This window comes from Rhea americana, unplaced genomic scaffold, assembly GCF_003343005.1.
Source record: "Rhea americana isolate MKP2758 unplaced genomic scaffold, rheAme1 scaffold_5, whole genome shotgun sequence".
In the NCBI taxonomy this organism is placed as follows: Eukaryota; Metazoa; Chordata; class Aves; order Rheiformes; family Rheidae; genus Rhea; species Rhea americana.
Genome location: NW_028186645.1, coordinates 8,706,103 through 8,722,464, shown reverse-complemented (window position 1 = coordinate 8,722,464; position 16,362 = coordinate 8,706,103). Strand labels below are relative to the sequence as shown.

Below are 16,362 nucleotides of genomic sequence, written 5' to 3'. Positions count from 1 at the left end.
GCATGGCAGCAGTGTGTTCTGTTATTTAACTTTTGTGTTGAACAAACAGAATTTTTTATTATTTCTCTTCATATTTCTCATATTTACAGCCTGGCGCAAGATGTTTATTCATCATCYTTAGTTTTCTTTTAAAATATCAAGCAGTTCTGAAAGGGAAARAAGGAATAATGTAGATTCAATTACTAAGAGTAGCAGAGTTATGAGAAAATGCATCATATATAGCAAAAGTCATACTGCTTTTAGCTTTTGAAAACACCTTTTAAAAAAAATTGAACGAGTAGAAYGTCTACATATATTTAGTAGAAGTAGTATGTACATATATAAACATACAGTTTATATGCACTATATATATATGTAGAAAATAATAGTATATTTAGGTAAAGTTAGGCCTTTTCTAGGTCTAATATGTAGTTGTATGGTGTTTATATGCTTCTGAATTTTCAAGAAATGTACAAGAATTTCCAARTTTCTCTTTTTTCTTTTTTTCCCTCCCCACAACAGGAGACTTCAAAAACCTCACAACTACTRTGGATTATCTTGGAAATTTCCCACAAGTACTTTCTTTTGCTCCTTTTGTGGGTGGTCAGTCCCTTAACACCTCTGTGGTGGTGAAAATCACACATTTCTCCTTTAATCCACATCTTAATTACTTGACTGTTTTCAAACAGTGAAGAGTTCTTGAGGATTTTCTCCAGGTTTCTCTTGCATTCAGTCTATAAAGATCCACAGGAAAACCATTGAATCCATTCTTGTGTGATTGCCTCTCATAAAATAATTCTCACATGGATTAGCTACAAGACCAGGATAGGTAACTGGTAAATCTTTACAATTCACAATTAATGTAGTGTGTCATAAATAGATGTCCTCCCAGCATATGTTTAAGTGGCTTTCTGTAAAGGAGCTCATCCTTCAATGACTTTAATAATGTAACACTACAGTTTTAACTGTTTAAGAGCAGCATAATGCAAAGATGAATGGAACACAATTTGCTATATAAATGTGTTTATTTTTCTCCATTTTTGAWCACTTCAAATCTTTATGCATGCCATATGTGCTATATAAGTTTCACCATATTTATTCTGATGGTGGAAGCATATCAAGAAGTTAATTTCTGTATTATCTGAACCTAAACTGTAGGTTTTGTTGTTGGTTGGTTTTTTNAAAAAAAAAAAAAAAAAAAAAAAAAAAGTCTGGTCTTTAGTTGGATTTTCTTCTCAGACAGAAGATACACCCTTCTATTTGTATAGATTCATTTATATCTTACATCATTTAGTGAAGTGGTTGTTGTGGAGCTGTATGCACTGTCTGAGTGTAAGGAACAATAAAATCATTATTTTAAAAAGCCTCAGTAGTTAGCTAGTTAAAAATGAACGGAACTGATTTGGATTTGTTAGTTCTTGGTTCTGAAYTGGGTTTTGTTAGTCGTTATTTTAGTTTAGCTGTTATTTTGTCTTTTATTATAGTGATTGCATAGGGTGCAATGAGATTTTCCAGAATAACTCTATCCTCACAGCTTCTCTCCCTCACTCTTCCAGGACCTAAGTGCAAACGCTGTCTCTTGGAGTTATACTGCTAAGCAGTTTGAGTACACACAGTATGAGTCATCTCTTCTCCATCATATAGTTGTATGTAATAGAACTTGTATTGCATTTAATAGTTATATATAAGGACAAAATGTTTGTTTATACAAAATTTTGCTTATAATTAGGTTTCTGGTTTCATTTTCTAACTCTGCAGTATGACTGTCCTTGGAAATCCTAAAATGTCTTACATTCACTGATGAACAGAATTGCCAGTGGCTGGTGRTATTCTAAGATCAATTCATCTCAAGGGATGTAGGAAAAGAATATACAAGAGTTATCATGTTAAGATGTTTCTGAAATTTTCACAGGCACAATGTAAGCACATTTACCAGCACACATTCACTGTCCAAATATTTATGCTTTGAATTTGCAAATTTTGTAAAATTCTCTTAGGACAGATATAAAATTTCTTTCTGTTGATCTGCTCTTTATCATTTTAGCAAAAAAAAAAAAAAAAAAGAAAAAGAAAAAAGAAAAAAAGCTTCAATTGTTTCTTAGATTTAACTGTGTTTCTTGTCTTACTTGTCTTTGCCACACTGTCACAATACAATTCAGGAATAATATTGAATTTTTAATCATTAAGATTTTTTTAASAAAACAGAAAAAACAACATTGTCCKTCCAAGGTCATTATTCTTTCACCTCTCTTAATGATAGAATCAGTTTTCAGATTTTAGTTTTAGGCTATCCATTGTTTTTTATCTCTGGTATTAATGCATCCTTTCTTATTAGACTCAGCCCTACTAAAATTGAACTTGTTGGAAAATTCCTCATGGCCTTCCGTAGGACAGAATAATGGTCTTAGTCATTACTGCTCACTAGTATACTTGGCTTTCTCCTTATAAATCATTCTCAAGACTAGTTGCAGTCCTTCATTCCACTAAATTTTAGCTTACACRAGACTTTAAAAAATATGCACGGGTGAGCTTTTASTGTAAGGTTTCCTGTTTTGTTTTGATTTTGTTATCCATGTCAGTGAGATTTGCTGGTATAGTGTTAATTCCCAGTATCCTATGCCAAACACAGTGCACATTGTTACAGAAAGCTGCAATTAGGCATTCTTAACACCTGGACTTAAACCTGCATGTAAAATAAAATAGACTGAGATTTTACTTCTTTTTGGTGAGGAGTGGGCTAGTTAACTACAGTTTCAGTGTGAACCATATATTGTCTACACCTTACTGCAGTAATACTACTACTGACTAATAGTTTGTCTCTGTTGGTTTGTTGTCTAACTAGTGTCCTTTTAACTGTTTCCTTGGAAGTAATATTGTAATTGAATATGAATTTTCTTTTAAGAACTGAAGTACATTTTTGAACTCAAATCTATTGATTAGTTTAGAAGCAGGTGCAGTAATACCTTTTCTGCAGCATCGCCTGAAATTCAGTATAGTCTGYTTGTAAGCCCAGCAGGTTGTTTCTGTCCTATTGAACTGCAGTAAGCTAAGAGCTTGCCCTGTTGGCTTTTGGTAGTGTTAGAAGGGAATTTATACAGCTGCCTAAGTACCTGTTGGGTTGAGAAACCCAAAGGAGAACAGGATAGAAACATGACTGGCTCTGCTGGACTGCATTAGGGTTATTTCTATTATCATAGCAATTAGGATATTCCTCATGGAGCAGGATTCCATTATGCAAGGTATGATCCTGTACCTGCAAAGCCCTATCAAAGATAGGCAACTCACACCTAGAAGATGAAGAGGGACATACTGACAATGAGCAGCTAGTTATGGTTTTCTTATTCTGTGTCCTAAACCACATTGCAGTAGTTTTCTTATTGGTCTAAGTTGCATCAGAGAGCAGTGCTCCTTACRGAATGTACATTTTGCAAAGATAACTGGTGTGTGATATGCTGATAAGATTTGGAGAGAGAGGCACCAACTCCACACTTACAAAAGAATCTTCATAGTATGAACTACTCAGCAGGATTATTGTGGATAATGTCTTTTAACTTACTTGCATGGGTAGTACACAGAGAGCGTATCCAGATAAAATAATCTGCCTCAGTGCATTGATTATTAGTTCCTTGAATTTAAAAAATCCATAGAGCTTTTGGACAAAAATGATTGACACTTCTGGTTTGATATAGCCATCAATATTTTATTACAAAGCACCCATGTTTTGATACTGAAGCAAACCATTTTCTTATAGCCCTCTTTCCAATGATTAGATGTTAAAATCTATTAGCACTGAAGCTACTCTGGAAGCAGTTTGACATTACAAAAATGGAAAATCTTTTCATAGAAAATAYTTCCAAGTTCCAACAATAATAGCTCTGAGCACCAACTTGAGCAAAGTGGGAAACTTGCAGAACAATCAAATCTTGTTTTAATTTTTTCTAGAGTTCCTTAGAAGCAGAAGACAATGACCGTCTCTTCCCCTGCGCTCAGCGGGCACAGTACTTGCCTAGAGCACTGTCACCTCCTGATGAGCATGGCTTGGTTCGCTCCAGTCCTGTAAAATATGCCAGAAAAGATTCTCGGAATACATCTAATGCCTCTGACTCAAACTCAAGTGTCAGTACCTCAGGTCCACTAAGAAAACACTCTGGAGTTTCATGCAGTTGCTCCACTAATAGTTTTGTTGGCATCAGTCATTCCCAGAGACGTCAAGAAACTAACTCCAAAGTATACAGCAGGGATCTTCTAGACAGGCACTCTGACTTCTTTACTGATAGCCGGAAGCCTTTTACTCCACGCACCTTAATATCAGATGCTAAATCTTTCCTGTCACAGTACAGGTATTACACTCCTGCTCGAAGGAAAAGGAAAAATCGCTGTAAGCAGCAGGTGGATGCTGAAACACAGACTGATGTAATCAGGTACAGAGATTAAAACCTTATTTTGAAATTGTGGAATTTAGCTGTTACCATAACAGAATCTTCATAAAAGCAACACATTTTGCTTTCGTTTGTATGCAGCTAAAGCCAGAAAAATTATTCTGAAATTATTCCAGAATATACAATTTTTTTTTTGCTGGCATATTTTGCTGTCTTCTATCTGGTCAATTAGTTTCATCTATAGAAGTTAAGTCAGACACAAAATGCCACTAAATCCAAACTGTGGGATCCCACATCCACTGGAGAGAGTCATTCTTTCTCTCTTTTCTTTTCTCTACTATCCCTGGTTTGTTTTGGGCTTTCTGTCTTCTAAAGAATTACCACTGTTAGCATATAAGTCTTCCTTGCATTGCCCCTATATATATACTTTCCAATTCATTAATTAATACCTAATGCAAAGATCCTGATTTTTTTTTACTCTTGAGTATATMTCTTCACTGACTTTTTATTATTTAAATGCCTTAAGAGGTATGCYGTGTGACATATTTTATACAAAGTTTATGTCCTCCTCTTGCATTGAACTTAGTAARTTAAAGATTTTTAGTTTTGTTTTGTTTTTTATGATGCTACTTCATAAAGAGATATCTTTTGTGCCCTTACTGCCTGCTTGTCTAACTCTYTTTGTCCTTGCACAAAGCAGGACACCTTGATTCTAGACCAATTGCAGCTGCAGGGGCAGCAGATATCAAACCTAAGAGATTATCTTGCCACTAGAATATAAGCCAGTTTGGTTATACTCTGACTGAAACTATACTCGTGTGCAAAAAGAATCACAAAAGAAGACAAAAAAATCTGTCTCTGCATTGTGATGAAGAGAAAATTTCTGCTCTCAAGACTGTTAGTGGAAAAAAACAGAGTATTTTAACTCTTAGGGGATTAAGGCTATTGTGTGTGAATTGGACAACACTCTCAAGATCTCTCTCAGCAATCCACCATTAAAAAAAAAATCAAACATAACATTCTTTTGCTTGTTCAGACAGCTATAGGTTGCAATTTTCAGAGGATTCTGAGATCTTAGTAGATGAAGTTTCTTCCTGAAGTTTCTAATATGTGGAAAGGAGTGGATTTTAAACATACTCTTTGCTTAGCCTTTCCCATTAACTAGATAATTGTACCATATCTTTAAGTAAGCAAAAAGTATTAAAGATCTTTAAATGGAATATTTTTATAAAATGTACTGAACTGTTAGTAACTGAATCTGTTTGTGTGGACTAGTGGATCAAGRTTTTTTATATTATTCAGTGTAAGTACCTTGATGCTAGCTTTTCATGATCTTAGTTGTTGTTCTTGAAAGTGTTAACTATTTTTTTAATGTGAATTATTCTTTTTCTTGGGCAGTGGAGCTTGTGTAAAATATGTAAGTTAACTTTTTGTTTGGGATTCCTTCATGTTGGACTAAGTAGACATTCAAAACCTCCATTTAAATTTATTTTATTCTCCTTTATTTTAAAACAAAGGCTGGAAATGTACAGTCTTCTCCTTCACCATGTGTTTGGTTATTTTATTCCATCTGTTCTGAATTTCATAGGACCAGAATTTCAATAACTTATGCTCCATGTTGCAATTGTTCGTTTTCTGGCTGTTGGTCACATACTTGCCTACTGCATCTTCATTCCCAACTCTGAACAATTATTTTGTAACATTGCAACAATGTAGCCAGATAATGGATTTGGATCACCAATGTGTGGCTATTGTCATTACTCAAAATTAACTTTAACTTTTTATTATGTGGATGGAGTCTGGCTGAAATTTTCTATACTGCCCAAGACATTTTAGTGGTAGGCCYCTTTCAAATTGATGGGAACTGAATGTCTGAATTCCCATGGTGGTACTGAAATTCTCAACCTCCATATTTTGTAAGTGACTTCTTAGAGAGCTAATACATCTCAAAATTTTGTAGCTTTCCCTCTGCAGACAAAGCCTCTGAGAGAAAAGTTACGATTGAACGTCAGAAGATCRCAGTGAAGGTAATACGAGCATGATCTATCAGTCATCTGAATACTCTTACCACACCCTTCATCATCATTTTGGAGTATATATTTAATCTCTGCCACAACAGCATGCAATTGAATTAAATTTCCTTTTTTTTGTTTTTGATTATCATCAGATGAATTATTTATTTGGGGGGGGGTAATTTCAAAAGAATGAGATGAAACAGTAAGAAAAAATATTGAGGCATATGAAGAGATTTTAAAATACCACAATTTTTTTTTAAGTTTTTGTTTTGTAGAATTCTACAAATGTACTAATATGCTCAGATACCTGATAAGGGTATATGCATTATTTTTCAGTAAAGGAAGGTGCCCTATCTGAAGGATTCTTTCTTTATTTTTACATTGGATAGATCATATAAATAACTCTGTGCAGAGGAACTAGAATTCAGGAATCCCTTCCCTTGAGGAAGCACCCAAACCAGTCGGCAATGAAGTTTTGCTGTTTTCCTTCTATCTTGCTTAATGTATCTGGAATTCTCTAATGAACAAACGCACTACTTCAAATTCTACCTGCTCCTAATAACAGGTCTTTGGACTGTCACAGATATTTTTGCGTCTGTCATTTTGACTTGTATGTCTAAGTGTTGTGGCATTTGAACACAGTTGTTTAGTTATTTGGCCTTTCAGAGATTATCTTAGTATGCGATGTTTTTGCATTATTAAATCTTAAAGATGAAATGGAATGCCATCATCTTTGGGAGAGGAGCATGCAAACGACATGAAATATTTCTTAGGTTTCGAATCTGAGGAAACTTTGATTTAATTTGTACCCATTCTTGTATACAAGAGTTCGATCAGAAGTTAGGTTCTTATTTTGTGCTTTATCTTGTAGCTAGTGTACAGACAATATGTTCTTAATGAACAGTCCTAGCAAACATAAGAAAGAGAATGACTTTAATAACTAGAGAATTTCTTCATGAAGGGCTGTAAGTTCAGACTCCTCATGTCTTTGGCTTAATAAAGCAAATAATTGTTTTATTCTTTTGAGGCAAGGGGTAAGAGATAATATGTGTTTATAGCTTTGCTGAAAATAGAACAGTGGCTGAACCTGAACTGATCTACATCTGCAGCTGACCTCATTAAAAGTTAAATGATTAGTCAGGAGGCTTCATTCCAATTCCATGAAGAACTTTGCATTTCAGAATTGTCACATTTGACTTTACTTTGGCTGTTGTAAAAGCTACAACAGTAAGTCGTGCAGCTTTATTGGCCTTTTCAGGGTATTATCATTTAAAATGTAGGCAGTCAGCAACTTTACCTTCCACCTGTTTTGTCCTAGCAGCTCGAGAGATGTGATTTAGACTGCCAGTTCTTGTTTCTGCATACTGAATTTTATTCTTGTTGCTGACATGACGCCCTTTGGGTTTTAGAGAAATCTTTGACTTTGACCTTGACTTGTCAGGGGAGAAATCTTACACAGCTCCCATTGCCACTGCTTAAAATTTTAGATGTTTGTCAATGCTGATGACCCTTTGCTGCCATGTGTCTCAGTTTACACAAAGTTTCTCATAAAAGATGCAAGATGTGTAGAATTGCTCAAATGCACGCAGTTATTAGGTTAACTTTGATGGTAAGATTTGCTATGTATTTGCACTGCTAATAAAGATCTTATCTCTGTTGTAGGCTGAAGATGAAAGACATACTGTGGATAAGCCTGAGAGAACATCCACATTTCAGTACTCTTTTCCAAGGTGCCTTATTTACAGTAGGAAGAAATACGTGAAACATTCCTTATTGCTTTCCATACAGCTCGGTCTTAGGTCTATAAGCCATCGTGGCCATTTCTCTCTATAAGTCTCTTCTCATAGGACTTTATTTGTTTGTAGTTTAATGGTCTTTCACACCTTCAAAATTTACAGTTTTCTTATGATCAAGTTCCACTGTGAAGCCAGTTAAGAAAAAGAGGTCTAAAATGTGTGAATATTTCTTTTTGTCAAGAGCAAGACTGAGGAAAAGTTAACAGAGATGTTAGTTCTGACCATATATTTGCGCTTACAAACGATATATTTCTCAACACAGTTTTACAATTAAATATTGGATTGGCATACCTTCATACTTGTCATGAAGACATCCAGTCTTCTGAATTTGAAATCTTCCTGAGTCACAGGCCAGAGGCATTTCCCATATTTTTTTCTGAAGCTGTAACACTGTGCATTAGAATAATGTCTAAAATGCATGAATAGTGTTGGCAATGAGGCCGGAACCCAGGGCTCCCAACCAGTTCTCCTCCCTGCTGAGCTAATTGGCCACCTTGCTGATTTGCTCTCGGGCCTTCCCACACAAAGCCGTACAGCATGCTTTTACATGCATGACTTGAGTATTCTTCTGCAAGATGGTCCACGGAGATTTTAATTTCAGGTTGAAGAAAGGAATTGAATCTAGATCTCCCACTTCCTGAGAAACTAACACAAACTCCTCTGTTTCTGAAGGAACAATACAAATACATAAGGAAGTGGCATCAAGAGCCCAGTTTCCCTTAGGTACAGCAGTGCAGACCTGAGTTAAACAAGCCCTAACTCCATTTTTTCAAACTCCATATGGTGTAAAGATAAAACTGTCACAGTCCCTTTATGGACCTGTGCCAAAGATTAGTACTGGCGCTTTCATCTTCCCTTTTTCTGCTTTTTACAGTCCTATCTTCCTTTGTGTATGTCAGCACTTGGTGGCATGGTCTTTGTTTTTCTGTACGCTAGGTATGTGAAATGCTCTAGACCTTCATATACGTATGATTGGTGTTTTGTACAGTAGAGCAGCTGGTTTGCAGCCTAGCTGTCACTAACTAGTCATCTGTCATCTGCTACAGGGACAAAGGAATAAATACCTACAGCCAGAGCTACACAAGATATAATTGCCTATCTCCATTTAAATCCAGGCAGGCAGAGGATAAAATATTAGTGGTTCCTAGTTTTATTTGACAGCAAAATAAGAGTTAAAACATGTTTGGCAGAATGTAAATTGATTAGTGAACCAAAAAATTTTCCACTCAAACTTAAGGAAATGAGGTTTCTACAATGCTGGAATTTCTTTCTAATTCTTGTCTCAGCTCCTGAATGAAAGAGAAAGATTATTTGTTTTTTGATCAGCCTGCTGACACTACATCAGCTGAATACTTCAGTTGCACAGTTGCATCAATATATTACCATATATTATGCATATAACACTAAAGATACAGCATGGAAGAGATTTTTTTTTTTCTGACTACAATTTAGCTGTCTCATAATATGCAAAATACAAACAAGCAAGACTTATTAGAGCTAGAGTTGCATAAACAAGATTACTCCACTCATTTATTTTTTCTTCCACATAAAGTTCACTCTTTGATTTATATAAAGATCTTATTTTGTAAGCTTTTCAGTAAAAGCATGCTTTAAAAAGTAAGTTTCGTGGCTCAGTATGTGAGTTCTAGGAAACTGTTTCACAAAATGACCTTGAAGGTATTACTGTGAAAAGGAAATAATGCCGTTTTAAATTGCAGTCGTCTTCCTGTACTCAAGCTARTATGTTCATAAGGAGCACATATATGCATAGGGAGCCTTACCTGAATAAAAATTGTGTTTTATTAAATGGTATACTAAAAGCACTCTTTATAAGAGATGAGACTTATGTATWGCATTTGGAGTAACACTGAAGCCTTCTCAACAGTTAGAGCAGGCTCCCAGCGAGGTGTTATAATACTGCTGTACCATAGTTTTTCAAGCTTGAAGGTAAGCAGTGGATTTTGCTACTGGAGCAGAGTTTGAGGGATTTTTTGCTTGCTTGCTTGTTTTTCTTCTAAGAGGTGAAGTGGGGCAATGGCACAGGGTAGCTCCAGAAGCGAGTGTGATGCAGGGTAATGTGCAAGTGTTTAGAACAGTGCTTTTTGCTGTTTCTTACCCTCTGATTTTCTGATTAGATCAACACCCTTGTGTTGTGAGCAGCCTTCAGCAAGGAGGAAAATCCAGTCTGAGTAAGTATGTTTAAACCCCTGTTTCTGCTAGGTTGCAACAATAAACTAGAAACCCTTGAAACAGTAAATGAGGCCTCAGAATAAACTCTTGTTCACAATGTAAAGTAGAATAGACACACTGTGAATTGTTATAAAATATTTAAAATTTCCACGTGAATGTAAAATTGAAGAAATTTGACAGTAACTTTGGAAGATAAACTGCTCTTACCAGCTRGTGGCTACACTTTAAATGTATTTAGTATTTGTTTCGTCTAGACTTGGGCTGAGACATTGCAAGATAAATCATCAAGCAGGAGGACATTCTAACCGTATTTCTGGTCTGAAATTTGATGAGAATTAGGACAGGTTTGAGTTATATTCACAAACACTGCCAATTCTTTGTTGTGTGACCTTTGGAACAGGCTTGCTCTTGCCTMATTTTAATTATCTTAGTATCACAGATCATGTATAGATGCCTTTCACTGTTGGCTATAGATGAAACAAAAATGACAATCTTTAGACCAAATGACAACTTTTAAATAATTAAAATCATGCAAATTTATCCCATTTTTTATTTCCTGTTTATTAAATGAGCCTGAAGGATGGTTCTATAGAGTTTCATTGGATACTTTGGGATAATCAGAAAGATGCTATGAAAGAGAAACAGCACTGAAATCTTGATTTTTTTTCAAACAGAGCTCCAAACTTTTGGAGAGGCTCCCATTTATAGTGATTAACACAGCTTTGAGAGGTATTAAAAAAAAAAGAAAAAAAAAGAAATTTGATCAAAGAGGTGCAAGACATATCTCTCACTAACAAGGATTTTGTACATCGAAGAGCTGTCATTTTAAAGGAATGGAGGCTGTCAGCACTTCTATCTTTCTGAGCTGCCACTGAGGACTAGCAGTTTTAAGGTGCAGTCAGATTTTGTAGAAGCTCCGTTGAAAGCCCTTTACTCAGCCCTTTACTACTGCTGTCTTACGATTTCTTCCCAGGTGGCACTGCTTTCTCTCTGAGAGCAAAGCAAGTTGTGAACACCTTCCAAGATTTGCCTGTTTCCACAATCAGGATTTTTGTGCTCATTTATACCACAACAGAAAGCATAAATATGAAATGCCATAGCAATCTTTCTGATAGTCTGACATTTTTGCATAGTTTTTTTCATTATTATTCAAACTGAATGCAGGGGTAAGTTTGTCTTGATAGAATTCACTTTTTGACAAATAGCAGCTGGTGACAAAGACTGTAAAATCTTCTTAATAGCATTGTCATTTAAGGTGATCATTCCTATTGTATTGTGAGAGATATTTTTAAACATTTAATGTTGGATTTTCTTTTTGCCCTGCAGAGAAGAGGAGCTTTTATATCTCACTTTCATTGAAGATGTAACAAATGAAATTCTTAAGCTTGGGCTATTTTCTAACAGGTAGGATATGCTTGTTTTCAAATCTGTGATGCTGTGTAAAGTACAGATGGACTCTGTAAGAATGGGAAGTCGTTAGTCATTTGGTAGTCGTTTCATTGACTGTTAAAAATACTTAAATACCCAATTACCTCTGCTCTTGTTTCTTTTTCTTCTTTGCTTTACATAAGAAAAGGTGCAAAAGACCTAGTCTGTCATCTAYTTCAGTTGCATGCAGACATGCAGCCTGAATTAGATACTGACCTGAAACGCTATGTAGAGTAATGCTAAGAAGAAATCATTTTACTTTGCAACATTTGTTTTGCTAAATAAATCAAGCTGTTAACCTTTAGCACAACAAATCCTCCATATCTACATGTTATGTCTTTCTTTGTCCCTGTTCTAGCATGAAATCAGTCATCTTCAACATGGGTTGTAAGGATTCTATACTATTCTAGATAAGAGTTCACCAGTTATTAAATATTTTTATTATTAGAAAGTTATTATATAATTCATGTACTTGATTAGTACTCCCAAATTAGTTTCCTTACCTACTGTTTCTGGTAGATCATCAAAACCATATAGAGCTGTGCTACAGATCACACCATAGTTATTGTCTGTTGCCCAAAACTGAGTCTGTTTACTGCACAAATGGCCAGTAGGATACAGGCTCAAGGTGACAGTCTCTGTAACAGAGGATAATTAAAATAATCTTAATGGTCCTATTCAGCTAAGAAATGAAAATTAAAAAATAGGGTCATTAATATATATAAATTTGCTTAAGTATTGCTTTCGTATCCTTCTTAAAATGCCTTGCCTAAGGTTTAATTGTTTATTTTTAGAGTTCTGGAACAATTGTTTGAGTGTCATGTACAAGAAAATAAGTACCATTTGGATGAGGTAGGTGCTGCACTTGTAATAATCTCTCTCTCTACATATAACTTCAGTGATTTTTCCAAAGTAGAGTGGAAATATACTGGCATATTTGCTGGTAAAGGCAACTAAAATGCTTAGTAGGGAGCATCTTTATAAATGAGCAATTTGCAGGCTCCTACTAGCTATAGATAGAGCTATCTATTAAGCAGGCACAGTCACAAAAGTGGGACAATAATCAATGCCATTTGGTGATATTTGCTGTTATAATTTAGTCACTTGATTGCAAGCAGCCTTGCTCTCCTTACATCAGAACTAAACCTCTTGAAATATATTCATTCACAAGCCTGTAAGCTCTCTGCAGATGTGGGCCTAGCAAAATAATCACCCCTGTCTTCCTTCAAATCCTAGAAGAAAATGCGCCATCTATTGGGTGTCCTTAAAGTAGACCTTGGCTGCAGCCCAGGCAGAAGTGCTGAGCAAATCCACGCAAACCAGGAAGCATTTCACTCCTTAGACCTAGAGACGTTTGATACCATGGAGCAGCTCAAGTTTACCAGTAAAAGTCGGAGACAAAGAAAAGCTAAAAAAAGTGAAGAAATCTTTACAGCCATGGATTTATTATTGACGGAACCAAGCAAATGCAAGTCACCAGTGTGTTTTGAAAATTCAGTAGATGTTGCTGAAACACTGAAAGCTGGGACAGACTCTCACTCTTCTGCGAAATCTGAAGGCCCAGAAACTTCACCTGCATATGATGCAACTTTAAACTCTATTACTTGTGACAGTGATTTGGAAACCAACAAGGACCTTGATGACCTTGAAGAAAACTTTGCCGAGGCCCTTCAGCTATCACCTGGCTATCCAGAGTAGTAGCCAAAATGTAGCTGTTAATAGGAATGGAGATAGTTGTGTGGAGAACTGCCATTCACTGAATAAATAGCAGTAAATTATTTGTTACATCTTCAGTGTTTCTGTTTAAAGACTGCTACAGTCTCTCTAGCAGGGTATTATTTATGAGGCATTAATTGATCTCTGTACTAATGTAGATTGTAAAGGGTAAAGTCAGTAATCAAAAAGAATTTTTGTATATTTTGTCTATAATTGTATAACCCAGAATTAACTTTTGAGATTATTAAAATTAAATTATATTTTTAGGAAGCTTTAGCTGTAATAGTAAGTTATGAAATATTTATTGTTTTTATTTATAAAAAATAAAGTAATTAATGATACACTTTTAATGCAGTTGTGGCTTCTGTAATCAGGATCTAAGGGATTTTTTTTTTTTATTTTGCAAGATGAATTCAGCTTATCCACATCAAAACACAGTATATTATAKATCTACAGAGCAGAAATTGAACTATTTGTCCATGCTGGAAGAAGGTCGAATTTTGTGTCATTTGGAACTCAGTCCATTGTTTACTGTGAAATTCCAGTGGGGCATGAAGTACTTACAGTCTTTTYTTCTTTTACAATACTTGTAGAATATTAGGAACATACTGTTCCCTAGTATTACCTAGAGTGAAATAAGGAGTGATAGTGGACAAGCAGCTTTCCAAACATAAGAACTTCTTTCTGACACCTTCATGCCTCAACTCTGAAGCTCAGCCTTCTTGTTCCTTGTACCAACAGATATAAAGAGCCATTTTTTCCAGTATCAGCTGCTGTCAAATCTTTGTTTAACCTCCAGTCATCTTTCTTGCCTGAAAAGGATATTTATTTCTAGCCACGGTTGTCCGTGATTCAGCTGATATTTCTGGAAAGTGAAGATTGCAAGTTTTCAAACTGCACACCACTGAAATACACAGGTCACTTTCTTGCACTGATGACAGCCTTGGCTTCATATTCTCTACTGAGCTTTTCTTTTGGAGGAAAAAGAAAAGGAGGGGAAAAAAGAATGAGTTGAGTACTGAGGACTAGGACTACAGTGTAACAGACAAATAAGGCATCTCATACAGTGAATGAAGAAAAGGTGGTCTATTTTAAAGTTTAAATTGAAGTTAGTGCATGCATAGAACAACATAAGCCCAAAATTCTTTGTTTAATCTGAGTGCAATTATAGCCTGGCATTTTATGTTACTGCATTTTATGTTACGATCTCAAAAATGTTCTGTCAAAACACCAATAAGTTACATTGCCTTGCTATATTTGAGGAACAAGCTTGTCCGAAAGTCTCCTCTGAAGACAAATCCAAGTATCTACAGTTCATCTATCTGCTCATGCAGGTAACCCATCTGCCTCCCCGTAGGTCATGACTATCTGTAAATTGTTACATTTGTGAGTCAAATGACCAGTTACAGTGAGCTACAAGTAGCTCCAATAGATATAGACCACAGCTTCCCTTGTTGTGCATAAAGTTTTGGGGATAATAATTTCTAGAAAGTTGAAAAAAAAACATCAAGTTAAAGGCACATTTCTGGCACAGCCACAAGCATTGCAGTGCGATACTTAATTCCCAGAGAAGCAAAAGGCACTTTTCTGGCTGTCTTGCCCAAAACAGTAAACTGCATTTGTTGATTATGCCAGCAGAGTACGGTTTATTTTGGTCATGTATATGTGATTGTGCAAGTGGGCACTAGCCGTTCATCACAGCATTCAGCTTGGCTTTCTTTGGGCCTAGCCTTCAGCAAGAGTTCTCTGGGCTCTGGCCCAGTGAAAAGCAGGGAAGAAGATGTGAGGATTTTATGTCCCTCCATCAAATCTTGTCTTGTTGAAAAGACACACACCCACAGGGCTAATGCAGTACAGTGCAGGTTGGTTTGTCCCAAGTTACAGGTTTGTTGTGATCAAATCTCTTCTCCCAGGGCCTAGGAAATGCCCTCTGTGTTCCCTGCCCCAGAGAATTAGAAGGGTGCACCGAGGCAACTACTGCCTGCATCTGTACAAAAGACTTTAACACAGGCTGACTGGTCAGGTCTGGTGCAGATCAGGTGTCTGGTGTAGGTGGACAAAAAGATCGTGCCTGCCGACTCTCTCTCTCACCATGCAGATGATCAGGACAAGCATTGAGGTGGTCCTTCGAGATTATCGTCGGGTCGGTCTGTTTGTAAGTATCTACTAATAAACTGCTTGCTACTGAAGAGTGTTTGTGTGCGTGAGAGTTTGTGCTGGCTTGCCAAACTGGATGTTTGGCCCCCGGGAATATAACTAGAACACCAGCCTACAGAACCAAAAGTAAATTCAGGCTATCCAGGCTTAAAACTTTCTCCCTTTTATTCACATTTACTTTAGGTGGTGCTTCAAACATGAGTTGTTTAAGCAGCTGACATGCCACCCAGACTCACATCACTGTAAGATTATCAACAATGCAAGCTTTAATTTCTCTCTGCTTTTTTTTYCCCCTTCCTTTATTTTTCTTCCTCTAAATTCTCCCATCACCCTGGATCTGAGCTAGGTTTTCTTACCCTCTCACATGGTTCATTCAGGTCTTAGCAGGAACCTTGGCAGAACAAGGTACCATTACAAATCTGAATGCTTTGGACACAATAAAACTTTTAGTAGTARTTGATGGCTGTGGTCTGCAATATAGAGCCTTATTTCTGTCCAGATTTATGTGAGGAATGGACACAGGCATGACAACATAACCTTTGCTTCAGATGACCAAAAGTTCACTATTGTTACTTTGCTCTGTAATGAAACAGAGTCTTATCTTTAAAACCTACTGCTCTTTCATCAGTGCTCTTGTTTTTGAAGGTAGGACTCTGTTTAGTTACACAGCAAAGTACCAATAGTTGGGCTTTGGGTCATTTG

General features: G+C 36.2%; 1 protein-coding gene across 4 annotated transcripts in view; it reads left to right on the top strand.

Moving 5' to 3' along the window:
• Positions 1-13,785, top strand: part of SPATA7 (spermatogenesis associated 7) — a 43,546-nt gene extending 29,761 nt beyond the window's left edge. For 3 of the 4 annotated variants that reach the window (XM_085317578.1, XM_085317577.1, XM_085317576.1), the window contains exons 6-12: positions 3,922-4,400; positions 6,319-6,385; positions 8,036-8,103; positions 10,305-10,358; positions 11,686-11,763; positions 12,582-12,639; positions 13,024-13,785. In XM_085317578.1, the coding sequence (XP_085173704.1) occupies positions 3,922-4,400; positions 6,319-6,385; positions 8,036-8,103; positions 10,305-10,358; positions 11,686-11,763; positions 12,582-12,639; positions 13,024-13,485 (1,266 nt within the window). In that variant the 3' untranslated portion in view covers positions 13,486-13,785. Of the gene's footprint in view, positions 1-1,535; positions 1,626-3,921; positions 4,401-6,318; positions 6,386-8,035; positions 8,104-10,304; positions 10,359-11,685; positions 11,764-12,581; positions 12,640-13,023 lie in introns of all 4 variants that reach the window. The other variant, XM_085317579.1, reaches the window with a different exon arrangement.
• Positions 13,786-16,362: the final 2,577 nt, after the last annotated feature.